General features: G+C 43.6%; 1 protein-coding gene across 9 annotated transcripts in view; it reads right to left on the minus strand.

The window, feature by feature from the left end:
• Window positions 1–18,890, minus strand: part of LOC118269304 (adenylate cyclase type 6) — a 153,648-nt gene that overhangs the window by 38,036 nt on the left and 96,722 nt on the right. For 7 of the 9 annotated variants that reach the window (XM_035584414.2, XM_035584390.2, XM_035584382.2 and 4 more), the window contains one exon: window positions 15,253–15,349. In XM_035584414.2, the coding sequence (XP_035440307.2) occupies window positions 15,253–15,349 (97 nt within the window). Of the gene's footprint in view, window positions 1–15,252; window positions 15,350–16,229; window positions 16,672–18,890 lie in introns of those variants that run through there. The other 2 variants (XM_035584396.2, XM_035584406.2) reach the window with 2 other exon arrangements.

Genomic DNA, 18,890 nt, shown 5'->3' on the forward strand with positions numbered 1-18,890 from the left:
TTACAATTATATCAACGTTACCATAATTATGTATACATTGATTAGTTTTATGAAATTATTGAATTAATATCTAATAATCATAACCCCAAAACCCTATCAATTTATGAAACATCTACAACAGGTTGTTAACACTCTCATATAAGACAGACCTACTCGGCCGCGAATGGGTCTACTCGACCGGATTGATACCACGACCTCACATAAACTTTCGTGAAATAAGGCTTGCGTGGTGTTTTACTGAAGGCTCAATTCCTTGATCCCGAAAAGTCGGCAATGCACGAATCCATGGACGATGCCAATTGTTTATCATCAAATGATCTGTCTGCTTGTTTGTCGCCCAAAATACACCGGAACAAATATTTGGTAAGCGGGTTTTTGTCATACTAAGTATGTATGTGTGCGTCAGGGTGGCTCACACAGTCGCCGTGCGCCGTGCGCCGAGCGCCCGAGTAATTTCCGTTAGAAACAATATGGGGATAGATTGCGGCGGGTGCCGTGCGTGGCTGCAATATATCGAGGATGATCAGTGTGTCGGATGGACGCAGCCACGCCGCAATTAAAACGCTGTGGCTAAATATAGCATCAAAGAGATATTTCCAAATCAAACATTTTTTAATCAATAGACTTATTTTAATGGAGGAATTTGCGCAGCGTTCCACCGGTTGATGCCAGCATGGTGACTGATGGTTGTAAATATTATCTATTCACGGCGGCTTAACACGGTTACCGCCACATGGAACATAATATTGAGCCTCATTAGCAAAACAGGAGTATTTCGAGGTTTGGAGGCGCCTTAACCTTTTTTGGCAGTAGTCAAATGCCTGATATTTTGCGTCATCGCAACCCGGTTGTTGCAGTTACATAAGTAAGCGACGCCCGACAGACACAGTAGCTCGGGCAGCACAGGCAGTAGCAGTCAGTCCTCGGTATTAGTAAACAAGATCACGTCCTGATGTCAGTGTCCATCTCTTTGCGCTTCATATTTACGCCACCGCGGCCGACGCGGTTAGCTCTGTGGCTGGGCTGCAGCGCGGTGCTGGAGACTATAGTTTATGTCTCAGGGACTATTTATGTAGCTTATGGTTTTAAGTTGTGGTTAGACAAACTGTTACTTAAGTATCGTAGGTAATTCAACATGGACAACATACACTTGCAAATTTTAGAGACACATTAGGAGAAACTGTTAAAAATAATGAGGTCCCTACGATATGTAAGAATATCTCGTTACTTGTTGTAAAATAAAAGAAACAATAATGCGCGGCGTCCTCCCATGCGGAGGTGGCAACAGAGTCCCCAGTAGGGGCCCGGGGACAGGTCGTAACGTGTCAATCAAGCTACCACTTTTACTGCGAGCCCCGAAATAAAATTAGGTAAACGAGCATCTCCGAGTTTTACTTGACAATAAAAAGAAGTGCTTTCGTCTTATGAGTCGACGACGAGGTACGTAAAATGTTACTTGACGATGTACCTCGTCAACTGAGACACGTTCTGGTCACAAGATACGGTTGCTAAAGAGAAACGATTCAAAAATGTAATCTGTTATTATTTTGCTAATAGCGGTGGGAATTTAAAGCCTTGATAGTTAATTATGGCAATGCAGAGGATCGGCGATGTCGTCGACAGACAACCTGTTACCTCTCAAATGTAACAGTAGGAGCTCATGAACCAGCTTCCCGTCGGCGCTTGATGTATACTTGTCTCGTGTCATACACCAGTGTCTATCTTAATCGTAGCACTGAGAGCTACGAGCTACGTGTGACGCGCTACGAGCTACGAGTGACGCGCTACGGCTCTACTCAGGCGTTTCGGTTACGAAGCAGAGGTTAGGTCTACCTATAGGTTTGTTTTGTAAGATGTTGACAAATTATCAATATTGAATGCTGCAGTTGTGTCTGCTTCAAAGAAATCAAAATAAAGATCCTCAAGTCAGTGCAAGTGGATCTACTTCCAAACTAGTTGTAATTATATTGTAGTGTCAATATGCAAAAATATGCAAAACAACGCTGCAGAGTAATTAGTAGTTGAATATAAATTAGGTGACAACTAGCAGCAGACGGAGTCAACCATGTATACTTAGATATACATGTATATAGGTACAATGTAGTGAGAGTGACTCCCTCACAGAAATGGTGTGTAAGTGTTGTGTAACCATGCTTATCTGTGTAATAGTCGAGTTAAATTCACTTACGGTTCATAATCGGAAGTTTGGCCATAAAGCTGGGTTCACACGGGGCGACACGCGACCTGGCGCTCGTTAAACACATCCACAGCTCGTGAAAGTGACGCCATGTCGTAAATTACTTGCGATAGTCGCGCTGTAGTGACTGTAGTGAGTGTAGTGAGTGTGTTCCTGATTTTACGTTCAGTGGAACGTCTTCCTGCGACTGTTGCTTTTATGAATGATACGAGATTGTTTGGTTTGATTACGACTAGTAAATATTATCTCGCCTCCGACCAGCAATCTACGACTTTTATGAGTCATTGGGGGAGACATAAGCTGAGCAGCGATCTGATAGCAGATTGAGTTTGATGATAGACTATACTTTGGAAACGACTGTCGGATCCAATACTTGGGTTTGTCCCGTCATTGTAAGTGTCACCAGGATAGATATTTGTAGACACAAGTATCTACAAGATGCCCAGAGACTGAACCAGTTTGTGGAACATTGTCGTGACGTGAGTCAACCGCTAACGTTTCACGAGTGAGTGTAATTTCCCGCCACGTGTCATGGAGGAGACAGGTACACCGCAGCGCCCGACGACACCGGCTGGACAGGTCGAGCTGGACTGTTTGAGTGTCTCTGACGCACGGGACAATGGCCACCGCGCACGAGATGCGTCACTTGCACGCACGGGTCAATCGTGCAGCACACACGGACTGACGCGTGTCGGCCGCATTCAAAATTGCATTCGATTACAGTTGCGATTGATCTTCAAAGGAGCTCTGATAAGTTATCTAGGTTATCAAGGAATTAATTTTAATGCCAATCAGAATTAGAGCTGCGGAGTGGGATGACACCAATGTACTTATGTTACTCCGAAAGAAATTAATATATTATAAGGTTTTTTACCAAGTGTTTTGAGTATTGTATAGCGTGCTTTTGGCAGTGCTGGCAGCTCAACGCCAGCTATGTACAGATTGCGAGCTCGGAGGTAGGCCGGAGCAGGCACAAAGACCAGCGGTTAATTTTCGGGCCGGGCAGTGGCGCGCGGCGGCCGACTATTTTGACAAAGTGAAGTGGCGAGCACGTGATGTGGGACATTTTGCTGTGCCTCGCAATATCACGTCCCAGTGAGCTCTACTGAGCTCCCGCATTTGAAGCCAGTCAGCGTGTCGCTGTAGGCCAGGATAGGCTTAGTGAACATTGTACTAACCTATCACTCCAATCAGTATTATGGGAATTTGTAAATTGTAGCGCAAATAGGTACTGGCTCACTTACCAAAACAAGAGAGCGTTGATACTGTTACTAAATCTTAATTTTCAACGTCTACTTGAAATAATCGCAACTACATTAACGACCCTTTCTTATAGCTCTAGTAAATACTAATAGAATTCCGGTGAAATTCGTTCAATACTGAATTTGTATTAATCTTTGAAATAAACAAACCGCCCTCCCCTTTCACGATATTAATATGATTACAGTAGACCGGCGAACATACTGAAAGGCCGCGTTATTAGGGAAACACGACATGAAGCCAATCACTGGATATTCAAAAGAAGCAGCTGCGTGGTGCCGGCGGCACGGCGACACGGCGACACGGCGACACGGCGACACGACGCCCGCGACTCGCCGCCGACGCGGGGTAACGAGATTCTGAATCACGGAATGAGGTGGCACGGAAGCACTCAGCGCAGCGCATGCCCTCATTTCAAATTATAACCACGTAATGTATGAAGCTACGTGTAAAATGGAAAAAAAAATTGTAAGTTTATGGAAACCTGGCTCAAAACCAGAACTATGGCTTAGTCATTGTCTAAAAAGACGTTGACCGAATAGTGACAGAAGTGCTACACTGCGCTAAACTCGCTAGTGATAAATGAGTAGATAGCGTCCGGTGCTGAGCGCGGCGCGGCTCGGCCAAGTTATGCGCGGGCACGACGCGGCGGCGGCGCGGCCAAGTTGCGGAGCCGCCGCGACGTTATGGCCCATCGTATCGGCTTCATGCTGTGTGCTCCGCCGAGATATTGCCTCTTACAGCCCGCCAACTACCCGCCACTGTTTGTACGCCAAATATCATTTTAGTAAACTGCTATTGGCAATACGTGAGGTAACTGAAACTGCTCGGTACGGTTATTGCAGTTGCTTCTGAAATTGAAAATGTTTTAAAGTGTAAACATTGACATTAAACTAATTATGTATGAGTGCTCGTATCTCCCGTTCTTTGTGTTTGTCTTGTATCTGTATATAAATTAAATTTGTTACAAAATGTTCGTTAGCAGTAGAAGGTGAGTCGCGCGGTAAGGCCGGTGCGGACAGCCGGATAATTAAACCGGGATTAGCGTCGCGCCGAGGGGACTCCCGCCGCTTCCGCCGGTGTGGCCAACGCCTAACTTACATACTTGTGCTATAATCTGTAATCTACATAATCTGTGGCTCGTATTGTCCGTAACCTGTCGGTAGTGAAGACAATCGTATCAATATTTAAAGTAATAAAAGTCCGGCCATCACTATTATCTTCAATATAATAAGTTGTGTGGACTCCAGTCAATGTACACACACGCGGCTGTAACATTGAAACATGATATTTTTCTCGTGTAATATTTAACGTTAAAGTTCAACTGACGGATTATCCGGCTGCGGTGGCGGATTAAAACTGGTGCAGCGTACCGTATTAAATAAATAAACCAAAAATCAACATACCCACGCAGTATACATGTACACGGTGAATATTGACATATTTTGTTTGCACTGATGTCAGTGATGTTTACTTTGTAATTCCACTGCTAAATGCACGGAATTAACTATCGAACGTGAAAATATGGACTGTTCTCCAAAGGGAGCATCCATGTTTTACAAAATAAGCAATCAGAGCGCATGATACAAAGCGTATCGAATGCTTTATAAACGTAAAGTCGGCATTAATTAGCGCAGCTACTGGACGCCGGGAACTCAATGAAAGGATTTCTTCGTGTGTCCATACAATATCGCATCGAAATATTAATACATGCTTATTGCGAGCCAGCAATAAACACCCGAACTTTACTGTCGAATTTCAGTATATAAAGGAACAACTTTTGAATATAACTAATCAAACAGATTTAGACACATTTATAAAGATTCATTAAACATTTTCATTACTATCATCGATGTACCTCCATGCTGCAATGTACCACTATAATAATAGTTTACTGTGGATTCCTTCATTCGATCGCTAATACGTCATCAAATATTATTACATACACACAATTACTGTTTGCACGCTTATTCCGATTGGCCAGTTTCTGTTTGGTTATCTGTAGCGGAGTACTGACTGGGCCGCGGAGCCCCCCACCGTGCTGTTTCACCTCAACCTAAGAGATTAAAGCCACGATCCTGCAACAGGGGGCGAAGAGCACACCGAGACCCGATGGGTCTAATTGGTACCGGGGCGCCCAATCGTCGGCCCGGCGGGAGTCGAACCTTGTACTGCCGGAACTGAAATCGGCTTAATTAAATCGGGACTTTACGTTCTATTTAACAGTCGGTTTACGGATGAGATGAGCCGGAGATACAAGGTGAGCTGTGAGCTGTGAGTTCCGGATCTACGTTCCGGTAGCGACGTGGTTTTACTGCCGTCACGTGCGCTGTCGGTGTGTGTGTACGTTTGTATGTGTCAGTGCGGGGCCTGCAAGCCTCCCCTCGTTGGCAGTGAGATTCGATTCCATGTTAATTAGCGGAGACTGCGGAGACTGCGCCGGCCGAGCCCGCGACCGCACCACTCGCTACCGGCAATAATTACTATTGTCAATCACATTCTCATTCACGGACTTTGAACGGCTCCGAACGACATTTCAGAGGGAACATAGATTGGGAAACTCATCAAATGCTCATATTGCATTTCATGAAACAACAAAGCAAGCATTACAGTTCAGATATTGAAGATGTCAGTGGAGGATGATACATCGAGTGATGGACGCTCTCGGACAAACAAAACGTTTAATTACAAACATAACCGTGATGTTAACTGGAGTCAACCTCAAACGCCAGCGCCGCCGCGCACAGTCCTCGCGTGACATGCACAGACAACATGCACATACGCTCAATTACCCCTCAATTTGTTCAGGAACGTTTACACAACACTATATTGTGCGGAGCGTGCACGGGGCATTAGATGCCGCGAGCTTGCAGCGCCGGGCGCCGGCCAATTTGATTTGACATTTTGTACTTAAACCGTAATGTCGTGCTCCTGAAGTAGTTGTGCACATTACATTAAATTGCATATCCGGCGCCGTCTGCCTCGCCCCACAGACATGTCACGTAAACATTCACATTACGTCGTTAAAGCAAATATTGATTTACAATTTCATTCTACTATTTATAGTCCAATTGTTTAGTCTGAAACTGTTTGAACAACTTCTAGGGTTAGGTAAATCACAGTTGAATATTTTATCAAAGAGCTAATAAATGTGAATCTTCAAATAGATAGCGATCTGATAACATATACTTGTACAGACTCAGTCGTGTACACACGCACAGTGCAGTAGTGCGGTGCGTGGCCCCGTGCTGCCTGCAGGCTGCGGGCTGGTTGTGGTCAGGTGTCACAGTGCATGGTATAGCGTCAGTCACAAAAGAACCACTTTAGATAGATACAAAACGTGAGCTACGATATATTATACATTTTCGTATGCTGCCCCTTCATTACCTTGCTCCTCTAAACCTCTACCGACTTAATTGTATTTAAAATGAACTAGTGATTGGATCGGCCGACGGCTGATCCCTAAAGTATAGTCTATACTTTGAACCACAAAATGTATTCGTGCGAGCCAAGTTTGTCCAATTCAATTATGTGATTTCGTTTACTCTCGAGTTCGCCTTTCAAAGTTCGGAGGAGCGAACATTTTCTTAGCGGCCAGTTGTAATTAATGACAGCCGAGTGAGGCCGTAACTAGTGTGTGACGTCACACGCGGGGACATCGGTGGCCGCTCGTTTATACATCAGCTACTTTGCCATTAGATTGTTCGAGATTTTGATTCTTAAATTATCCTCGTTATAGTTGGTAAGCAACGGAACAGGTCAGGTCCACTGGGAGTAATCGAGTAGTACTTCATCAATACCTAAGTAGTTAGGAGTCGCGATCTATCTAAACTGTCTGTGGATCTTAGACAGCTGGCAGGTAGAGTGTAACGCGGGCGGTTGGCTCCGGACAGTAATCTGACTGAACCTGAAACCGTCTGTATCAGGAGATCTTCTAACTGAGCTTGTGTTATTTGCGAACACTGGTTACACAAAATTCCAAAAGGCAAGGGCAGGCGTCGGCGGCAAGGCTCGGAATTCACAAATGGGCCAAACATTGAGTAAAGTGTTGCAAGTATGAGGAAGTTGGTCTGGCAGGGAGTAACCTGTTGCTCGCGCTGACAACAATGTGCTCTCCTGAGACACAACCACTTGTCGATGCCTTGCTGCTGTACTGCGGCGGTGATTAATGTGTAACAGCCAGCGTTTAGCTCGCGACTTCTTTACCAACGGAAACGTTAGCAAACAGTATGTGACATAAATGTTACAGTTACTGTAGCAATTGATTTCGTCGTGTGTATCATAACATCTACACAAATGTTTGAACATTATTTATTGAATGGTTCAGTAACAACACAAGTGTCGAGCACCTGCTAGTAAATAATTCAGTAAAACGCGTGAAAAAATGTAACCGCCGTAGTAAACAGACGGTAATTGTTGTATTAACAAGTTTAGTAACATCGGCGAGTGTTGTCGCGTGACTGTAATCGTTACGGCTGTTACCGTCCTGTGCTCGTTGCTAACGACGGCGATTACATTTTAACTGTGAAGCGATTTCAAATTCAATTTGTGAACAAATTGTCTGTTGATGAATAAACAATGATACGATACATGTGTGTATTTGTGTGTGTATGTGTGTATATGTAGGCTAATGTCGGTGTGATTTTGTGTAGTGACCAGATATCTCGATACACAAGTAAGCGTGGATGTTAATATTGTATACTAGCGCATCCAGATATTTTATTTCGTACATAGGCAGGCACATTTTTAAGTAAATTCCCAGAAGAGGTATTAATTAGTACTTCATTACAAATGTCCCAAAATCTGCCCTCAAATTAAGGAGTGCCAATTCTCGGGAGTTCAATTAGTTGAAATTAAAATTTGTATTAAGCATGTCGAGGGTCCTCGTTCATCATTCTGGGTCCTCATCACAAATTGACTCTTGGCCCGGCACCATCCATCCTCTTTATTGTCACTCCGGCGCCTATAGCGGCACTTATAAATCTTGTCGGGAGTTATTTGGGACTAATGTCCTGTAATGAATTGCCAGGTGTCGCGAGCTAATCTTTTATTTAAACATTCATTATCATCATTTATGGGGGCTGCTGTATCTTGTCTCCCTTACACAATACGTTTGTGTCGCGTTCCATGCGTGGCTGTGTGTAGTGTAGCATGATGTGCTGCGGCTGGCGTCGCGTGCTCGACAATGGGGAGTAAATAGATGAGTCGCGTGTCATACATATTCATGATGTCCTGCTGATCCCGCGTGACACACACCGCTTTTTGTCCTGATACCGTTTTTATTGATTACATTTGTTATCTAATCAAATCTAATGACTTGAATGCTACATTACGACACAATCGTCGCAAGTGCGAGTACCACGCAGAGATTACATCATGGAAGTCGAGTAACAATGTAATTGTGTAGAGAAGTACCTTGTACACACGGACACCATGACACAGCACGCAGGTACCTCTGCCTACCCCAGCGCCGGCATCAATCCGACACGAGATGTCTAAAACAACTACTCTCCGCTTTTCGATCCCCGAATGTTTCCATGAACGGTTCGCTTCGCAGTGCTACTCCAATTAGCAATTCAAATATTTCCTTCTCTCGAGGCCCTCCCGCTGAGTGCCTTAATGTGTCCAAAGTTCACTCATTTTTCCTCTGTCACGATTATTTCCCTCTCGATCGGAGGAACGTATTCGTTTTTGGGAGATTTTTGTGAGTAGCCAGCGCGTGACGCTGCAAGATTACATTAGTGTATTTGTTTCTGAATTATGCTGATTCATAAATGGTGATTTGTTTTTTTTTTTGAAACAGGAAGGAAGTCGACATTTTATTTCAATATTTTTTTATGATTTTGTGTTTAAATTAAATCAGGATTCTTTGCCATTGATTTGATGATGAGCATAATGCTAACGACTGAGTAAAGGTATTTTTTTACTGGCATTTTTTTCTGTAATGGGACTGAGTTGCTTCTGCGTACAATTACTCATGATTGGTTGCTGAGCGGCAGAGAGGGCTATATCCTAGTGTAACATGACTGTCGGGTGTTTTTGGCCAGCGGTGGTGTTGTTCCCTGGTCGGGTTTGTGTACTTTGGAGGTTAGCCTGTTGGCTCTCACAACATCCTGCCGAGTGATCCTGTCCGGCAGCGGCTGTTGTTGTTATTGTTGTGCCCGGGTTGGTACAGCCCCATGGGGTCGCTTATTATTGTAAACATAAATTAATTCCATTGTTGAAGAGACAAGAATCATTGTTTAAATGAATAAAAGTTTATCTAGCCGAGCTCATGGTTACCAAATATCGATGACTGTATGAAGTAGATATTTACGTATTGTTTTGTTGGATGTTCGTGTTGCTTGATATTGTAATTCGAAGTTCGTCGTTAAAGTACAGACATCATGAAATATTCTCCTCGACACCGAGTTATGGTTCGTGCTCCGCATCTCGTCAACTACTGGTACTGGTGACTGCGTCGGCTCCTCGCAATATATCGCCTGCTAGTGATTGATCCAGGTGATACCTCACCGTTGTAACTAGAGTCACTACCGAGGTGTACAGTCAGTCACTAGTACCTATATATTGGTATACTTTACCATTGGTAGACACATAAAATGCATCAAATTATGTAGTTCAATCATATTCAAAATCACAGTTCGATATTTTACAAAGGTATCCTCAGCCATTGAGAGTCAGCACGAACTACTAGAGTACATTAGAATGTTGCCACAGGACGCCGTGCACAAAAAGTTCATCACATTTTTAATGATTCCCGAAGGAGGGGGGGGGGGGGATCAATTCGTCGTCGGCTGAGTTAAGCTGCTTTGCGATGAAAACATAAAACGTTGGGGCTTAAACCGTAGAGGGCGCTGGACGAGGTCAGTGCCGGTCTACTTAAAGCCTTTCAGGTTCAGCTTTCAAGTGTCCGAGCTGCTGCAAGTCATCGGCTGATACATTTACATTCCAATTAGGAGCCGGAGAGCTCTCGCTAGGATTGAACGGTACTCGGCATCGGGAGCTTATTGTTTCTTTGTATTTCATTCTAGTAACGAGTGCTGCTGCCGTTGTTGTACCCCGGCTGTACTTATGAAGATACACTAAAGATACGTCAGTTTTATATTTATTCCACTTGTTTGTGGTTACAGTGTTCGTGTCAGTGCATGTATTGGAATAATATGTTCGTGTGTACATGTATACGAAGCAATGAAGACCGGGCCGGATTGGACGTTACGAGTGAAGCCAGCGGGCATGATATAGGTGTTTTGTACGTCATACATTGTACATCGCGCGAGTAACATTAGAGTTAATCTCACATGGCTGCTGACATTCGTGAATAATGGATTGATGGACAAATTGATCGCTTCGTAATATGTTCCGCATTGAGCACTACACCGTTTGTTTACATTGCTACACGCTACATTATTTACGCATATCGCCATTACACACACCGCCTTAACAGTTTTATATTAATACCTGGCTACACCAGTTACGTACACGTTTTCCTGCTCGAAATATCATAAACTGATCCCTTGACGAAGGTTGTGTGATGTTAATGCACGGAGGTCCATGAGGTACTACGCTAGCTGAAATATGTTTAAAAGCACCACAACTCACATAGACACACATTGCGTTACGTATCAGAACATACGCGTAGTGGTGTGGGTAGTCATTTTATCTGTTTGAAACTTAGACGATGTTGTAGGGAACTAAACGCATGAATAGAAAATGTGTTTGACGTAAAGTTTACAGAGGAGCACTGATATAAATAGTTGGCGATGCCGAGAAGCCGCCAGGTCCGGCGAGTGAGCCGACGTGGGGAGGACTTGCAAAGTAAAGTTGTGGGTCGGGCGGGCCACACAGCCGGCCACTTGCCTTTGAGGCACACTCGAGCGAGTAAACTCGAAGGCAACCCATACTATAGCGCGAGGTGTGAGTCGGTGCACGTTGCAGATAGAAACATATATTTGATCGGTTCGGGACCAGTCTGCCTTGTTTCGTGCTATTTCGTCGACCTATTTTTGAAACTATTTATTTCAGTACCGGTAAACTATGGCAACTTTACCAGACCCTTGGCAACTTTACCATACTATAGGTATTCGGTATAAACTCATTTATCTAAAAATCTACCCACTAGAATTCTGTTTTGTAATAGTAGTATTTTTTAGACTTTAAAAGGAAATATTTACTATATTTTGCGTAGACGTAAGACTGCTATTATGCCAGTACTGGCCGTCACAATGTATGCGTGAAAATGGCGTTAGTAGTTCCTAAATTGTACTCACAGAGCCTAAATTATTTGCAGGTGAGTGAAATTTTACTTGTATGTATAATATAGTTGGGATTACTGTTGTAATGTCAGGCTTTTTCTTTAATTTATTGATAAATAATCGCTTCATGTTGACACAGGTTAGGTAAAGTTGCCTTGTGGCAACTTTACCTACAGTTAGGGTTGGCAATAAATGCTTGTTTGTGTGTATGTAACCATTTCGAATACCTAAATTTCCCAGCATGATTGTGAATATCCTGGATTATAAGTTATAATGTATTTAATAATACCTTTTGTTTTAGAGCCAAAATGGCTCACATGAAACAAAACCGCAGAAAACTTAGACAATATAAAAAGAATACGAAAGTAATGTTAAAATTAGCTATGGAGAGTGAAGTCAAAAAATTAAAAAGTCAAAAGATTAAACATTATTTTGTAGCCTTTTTTTACAATTTTAAACATAAATACTTAAAATTTTAGAACTTAATTTAGTTTAAAAGGGAACAATATTTATGTCAGATATTTATGCTTTTTTTTTTACTTTAGGTTTAAGGTTTATAATTTTTTTTTAAATATTGTCATAAAAAAATTCTCATTTTTTGACAACCCCGAGCGTAACAAATTATATTAAATTACGATCGTGGTCCCGAACGTCTGTGTAGCCGTTATCTTTATAGACCAGTCCTACCTTGTTTCGTGCTATTTCGTCGACCTATTTTTGAAACTATTTATTTCAGTACCCAACTAGACCTACATCGATATACAAAAAGCACATTTTCCAGTGTAACCTTGTTGTTACTCACACATTTCTTTCATACGTGAAACCAACAAATGTGCGAGTGATTTCAGTTGAAACAATCACAACACGGAACGGATAATCAAGGAGTGCTGTATCTGTGCATAAACTTGCAGGGGCTTACGCTTAGGATAACGATGACAGACTGACATAGTCGGTGATGCGGGACTACTTAATGAACATTCTTTCAGTTTGATTGGACCAAAGACAAGAACATAGCTCCAACATCATTCTCAGATATCTCAATATACAGTAGCGCTGCACCAATATTCCATTACTTCAGTGGTCGCTAGCATTGAGCAAACAACTCAATCTGTTCTTTGTGGTGCAGCCGTGAATGTTGGCGTAAATCCATCATGGCGGCCCACTAACGCTGCGCACGAGTGATGTCGCGCGAGATTTACGGCTGTTGAAGTCGCACGCGCAACACCAACACTGTTCGATCCAACGATATGATTGCACAATAACTATTCTTGCAATTTGACTTGTGTTGTAAAAAGCTCCATGACATTATGTCGGTTTCAGCTAATTATGTTACCTATTTACAAAGTTCAGTCACACATTCGATGTAAGGCGGCCAAATGTGTGCATCAATCATCGAATGGTATTTTAAAAGTTAAAGTTTCTGAATACAAACTTAATTTCCGTAACATTTGCGAGCAGCGCGGTGCGGTGCCGGTGCAGTGGCGGGACCCAATCAACACACCATTTACTTGGAAAAACAGTAGTCAGTTCTAAAGTAAGTGATATGGAAATAAAATAAAGTTTTGCAAATATTTGCTGCACACCAATATTGGCATTTCGAAAGTACATTCCGCAGCATTCAATTCCTTTTACGTCTAGTATACGAAATTATTGATTTGCATCATAAAATTGTTTTCATTCAGTATATTCATTGGTATAATGGCATAGAAGTTTGTGCTCGTCTCAACTTGAGTCGGCTGACAATAATAAACACCTCGTTAGATTGTACAGCCACCACCGGCTGCTCACCGAGTGTATCAAACAACAAACAAACAAGTTTCTCATTATGTTCCAAGTGTCGCAGGTTGTGCCCGCGTCGGTACGTAGCGCGGCCTTCCGCGAGCCTCACTCGGGAACAACCCCCGACACCCGGAAAATAACTGTCAAACAAAAAATCTCGCGCAACTTTTGTAAACATGAAAAACCTTTTGCGAGGAAATGTCCAAAGTCATTCATGTCATACACAGTCTGCTTGGAATTCAACGCGAATATTGAAATTTAATTTTCTAACATTTGCGGGAAACAATCGTTTGGAATTAAAAGGTAACTGCAGCTGCAGCAGTTTGTTGATGAAATAATCAAGTGCTCCGGAGCTCATTTACTTACAGCCCCCGCCCCGCGCCCGCCTCCGCCGGCCACTGCTGTGACCTTTCCGACCAGTTTATTTAATATGGAAGCTTGGTATTTCAGACTTGTTTTGCTGTTATTTCCTAGAGCACTTCATTATTATTTACTAAGCACTGCACCGTGGCCAGTGGCCAGTGTATCGACACAATGGACACGGAGTGATTACCGCGCCGCGTCCGCTGCAGTGCGGGCTGGGGGTGGCCGACCGCCACTTGTCTTCCGCCGGACAAGTCATTTGTCTCCCGTGATCCTCAGAGGCGTGATGATTAATGAGCCCAGGCTTTGAAGACGAAACGCGAATATTAAAACGATATCAAAAACGTCGACAAGAAAAATAATGGAGCTATTAGGAATCTGTCAGATTAAATAATACCCCCGTAATACGTGTTGCGGGGCAGCTCGGGGCATTTATTGTAGTGAAAAATTTCGGTCCTTCAGGTGGAGTAAAGTTGAAATCTGAACATTAAAAGTTTTAACAGCTTTCACAGTAAGTAGCTCCCTAGATCCGTGACACGTATATTAATAATACTTGTGTTCATGCCATAATAATGTTTCATGTTTTGGGCCGCGCTTTACTGGCAAGACGTTGTCCAAAAAACCATAGAGTATGGAACAATGAATTACATTTGTTTCCATCTTGGTTCCAGCGGTTATTGTTTTTCCGTCACATTTTAACAAAGAACTGAGCCGCGGACGTATGACGGGTATTCTTTTCTCTGAAGAGCGACTCCTTTGTTACATTTTGCGACTGAAAAAATATTTACTTATAGCAAAATGAATCGATTACCTATTGGCTACGGCGAGGCTGGACACTTTTGTAAATCAAGGCGTATCGTAGCATTGTACAGGAATACCATCGCGGTCTACTCATTGCGCAAAACTGAGTGTTATTTATGGGTAGTTTAGGTTCGCAACATTTTTGTATAATAATTCTTTTCAATAAATCACTTTGTAGTTGAATGTGTTGCACGATATATCGAGCGGAATATATCATCATTGCTGCAATATTTGCTGATCTGTACAACTATTTATTGATTTTAGTGTGTGAAAGTAGTGATTTCATTATAATAATGTTGAAGACAGAGTTGGACCACCTGAGAGGTTGGTCGACGTCGGCGAGTATTACTTGCTTACCTACTGAGGCATGGTTCACGTTTATGTTTTGGAAACAAATCAACAGCAAACCTAACCACGTTGACTAGCTTCAATACTGAAGCAAATTCATTCCTACATTTGTTGATCACGTAACGAAGCGAAATGGAATCTCCATGTAGCTACCATGAGAACCGGGGCCCATCAATCCAGGTCGCAACGTGGACCTTGGAGTGATGTATGTCTGTCATCATTTTTATTTCAACAGCAATTGACTGGACTTACCTTCGGTGAGCAGAGGCTGTACGTCGGCATCAGGTCTCCCGGCGGGGCAGAGAGGCAGCGCTGGCGACGAGGACGCAGCGCCGCCTTCTGCTTCCACCTGCACACACATACACAACATTTTAAAAATATTTATGATATAACGCTTTAAGAGACACCTAGAAGTGTGAATTTTCCACTAACACAGTTTCAATAACATATGTAGTCATGTTGTAGATAACAATAGAAGAGGAAAAGTAAGACCACTTTTTGTACCGCACCCCCTCTAGAGAGCATACCGTGTATAGTAGCGCAATGTAAGTGTTTACATACAATCCTAACTAACAAGTGGACGTAGAGGAGTCAAGTTCGTGCCAATATTGTACAAATGGTTTCAAAACGAATAAGAAAACATCTGTCATCAATTGGACATGGACGCGGCTTATGTGTAGCTTCAATGGAAAGCATTACACTCGTACGAAAAGGTCTGTTTACATTTGAAAGTAAATTTCGTTTTCCAATATAGAAAAATGTGTCAACCGGTCTAATCTGTTCGTAATCGGCATTACGAACGGAACCCGTAGCAACCGCAACAACACCAAGTTGCTGAGCCGCGCTCAGCTCCGCTCGATAACCAAAACAGTTGAGAAAGGATCGCGCCGTAGAGCCCCGGGTATTTACTTCGTTTTGAAAATAAAACAGAATTAGTTTTCCTTCTTATTTCGGCGCTGTAGTCCGCCTCACCGTGCAGCCCGTGAGACACAATTTAACTTTTGCGAGACGTACCGACGTGGGGGCCGGACACCTTCAGGTATTACCGCCGCCGCTGTATTCATTGCATATATTTTAAACAAGGGCATGGACACAATCTTACAATTATTGATTCACTACTGACTCACTGAATATTCCCGGTTTCACTTGTATACCTAAACTAACAATCTTGTACAATGATGTATGTACTCACTAGTACCTAAAGCATTGTTCACAGTTTTGGTGTTTACCTGAATGTCATTTAGTTCGTGACATTCGCCGGGCTCCCCAGTCGACGTCCTCCGCGGCATACGGTCACGAGCACCACGTGTGCCACCAGGTCCATAGCCCACAGAGCACCACCACCGGCCAGACTGCACCTACCATGGAAGCACAGTCGCGAACGCCCGCACCCATACAAAACAACATGCACATTGAACTTGCACACCTAACTGCAGCACTGCCACTACGTTCATTACTTAGTGGTGGAGTCACTGGCGGGTGCAGTGTCCGGCGACGTGTCTGGGGAGCTTGCCGATCATTGTTGCGCACTAAAACATTCTCGTCGCACGAAATATTGCAGCATCCGACTCCTGCTACTTTACCCGAGCATCAACTCGTGATGTCACCGTGACGCTGGTGACGCTGTCAGCACACAGCCCGGCTGCCACCGAGGAGGTCGAACACATAACTACGTGACATTAGTACTCTATATTGCTTTGTGGCAATTATGAATACCTCACAGTACACGTATCACGTTACACGATATGTTTTGTTACTTCTCAAATTCTAACGATATTACAACATTGTTTTATTTATAAGTATTCTCTTTAGGTAGAAGTCCGACGCTGCAGTTTGTTGGCAAACGCAATTATTGCACATTATGCAAAGTAATCTATGGTACTATGATATTAAGTACACAGATCTGATTTATTTTACTTACATTTACCGATCTGCTTATACCGAACATCGCAGGGTAGGAGACACAATGCAACAGGAGCGACATCTACAAAGTCTCGCATCATTACGTTGAATCTTTTTTTTTTTTTTTTTTTGAGGGGGGAAAATCATCCAATGACTTTTCTCGCCTTGGGTGAGGCGAGAGGGAGTGTCAGACTCTTACTGACTAAAAACCACCCCGTTCTTTCTCCTGCTTTTCGAGCCGGAGCCCCGGTAAACCCGCTAGGTAGTCCGCAGCTCCGGGTCAGGCATCAGCCCTATTGGGCCCCATCTGTGGTGGTCTGATGGCTCTTTGAGGCGCGCGCGGAACGCGACGCGCCGCACGCACGGGTCTGGTTCTGTTCGGGCGGTGAGCTACCCTTGCTCGCCGTCCGCAGGCCCGCACTTACGGTGGCCGGAGTTCGTCTCGGGATCCCCTACGCCCGGAGTGTCTTTCGCGACGGCTGGGGCGTGAGGAGGTTTGTTCTCTCACGCGCCCCGCCTCCTCCTTAGCTAGCATGACTGCTTCGCAGAAGGAGGAGACGGCATCCCAGTCCCTCTCGCTCCGCACCATGGCCTGAACCAGTGCAGGGCGCGAGAGGTCGCCGTCGCCGACCACATCCCTGAGGACTTGGCGGTGCTCAGCCCACGCAGGGCACACCGCCACTGTATGTTCTACTGTGTCCTCCGGGCGGTCCTCGCAGTGATATTACGTTGAATCTACCAACTCATTACGCTTTTGATTGATGTGGTGATACGTCACATCACAAGTTATCAACGATCAGTAGTGCTGGGGCCATACTCGTATATCTGGTGAAAGTGATGTAAAAAGCACGAGTTTTATCTTTGACATCCCATCGACGCGAACTATTTAACAGGATAATCATGTCACTGTAATCGAGTTGATAAGTTGGTATCAAAGCTGTCCTAAAAACCTGCCCGCGTAGTAAACAAATCAGAACACAACACTTATGGAACCATCAATGTTCATAATGTCGTGATTTAGTATAAAAATGATAAGCATTACTGCTTTCGAGTAGAAGTGAGTGTGGACAAGTCGTAAGGCCGGCGACAGATTCTACGATTTCCTGAACAACCTCAACAACCATTTTCTTACTTCGGTAGAAACCAATGCCTTGAACAAAATGGACTTTTCAAGTACAATCTTACCAGAGGGAGGAAACTCATTTTACTAAGTCGATTACATGGAGTACAGTTTCTTCTGAGTCGTCTAGTGATACACAGATTATTTATTTTGCAGGTATATAGGGAGTGGGAGTGGGAGGTAAGGAGTTAGGCGCTCGGCACGGCAGGCAGCTTGTTATAGGTCACCGTGGCACGCTGTATAAATAGCTCCCACGGGCCAGCAATGGAGTGCGCTTACAAGACAGTCCGTGGCAGTTTAACGAACTTTATTAGCTCGAGAGGACAGCTTGTTACACTCGCCAGCCACCGCCGGCCCTCCTACTGCAGGCTACGTGACTGAGCTCAGAATTCACGCCACTCCGACAGTTATTACCTAAGCCTTTGTGTAACGAGCCGTTCCCCCCACACCTCATCCAGTCCACCTTTTATACTAAATTAACAAAATGTTAAAACAGCTACTTTACTACTTGGACTACAAAACAAACATTACTTCGTGCTCAGTAGAAGATCCTTTGCAACGCGGTTTCATTGAATGCAGCTTATGCACTGATTCAATATCATATTCCGTGATGATCACAGTCCTGTGTGCCCACTCGGTAGTGATATAATTGGCTAAGTTCGCACGTAATAGGTCTCTTATGTAAGCTATTGGTATAGTTTCGGGAAGCTACTGATATAGAGCAGTGCTAACATTGACTTGCTACAAGTTTCGATATTACTAGAAGTATTAGGTAAACTCCTGTCTATGTCTGTACTCCTGGTAGCAGCTATATGTTAGTACATTATGTATGTTTGGATGTGATAATTTACACGTAATGAATAGTAAA

This window comes from Spodoptera frugiperda, chromosome 25, assembly GCF_023101765.2.
Source record: "Spodoptera frugiperda isolate SF20-4 chromosome 25, AGI-APGP_CSIRO_Sfru_2.0, whole genome shotgun sequence".
NCBI lineage: Eukaryota > Metazoa > Arthropoda > Insecta > Lepidoptera > Noctuidae > Spodoptera > Spodoptera frugiperda.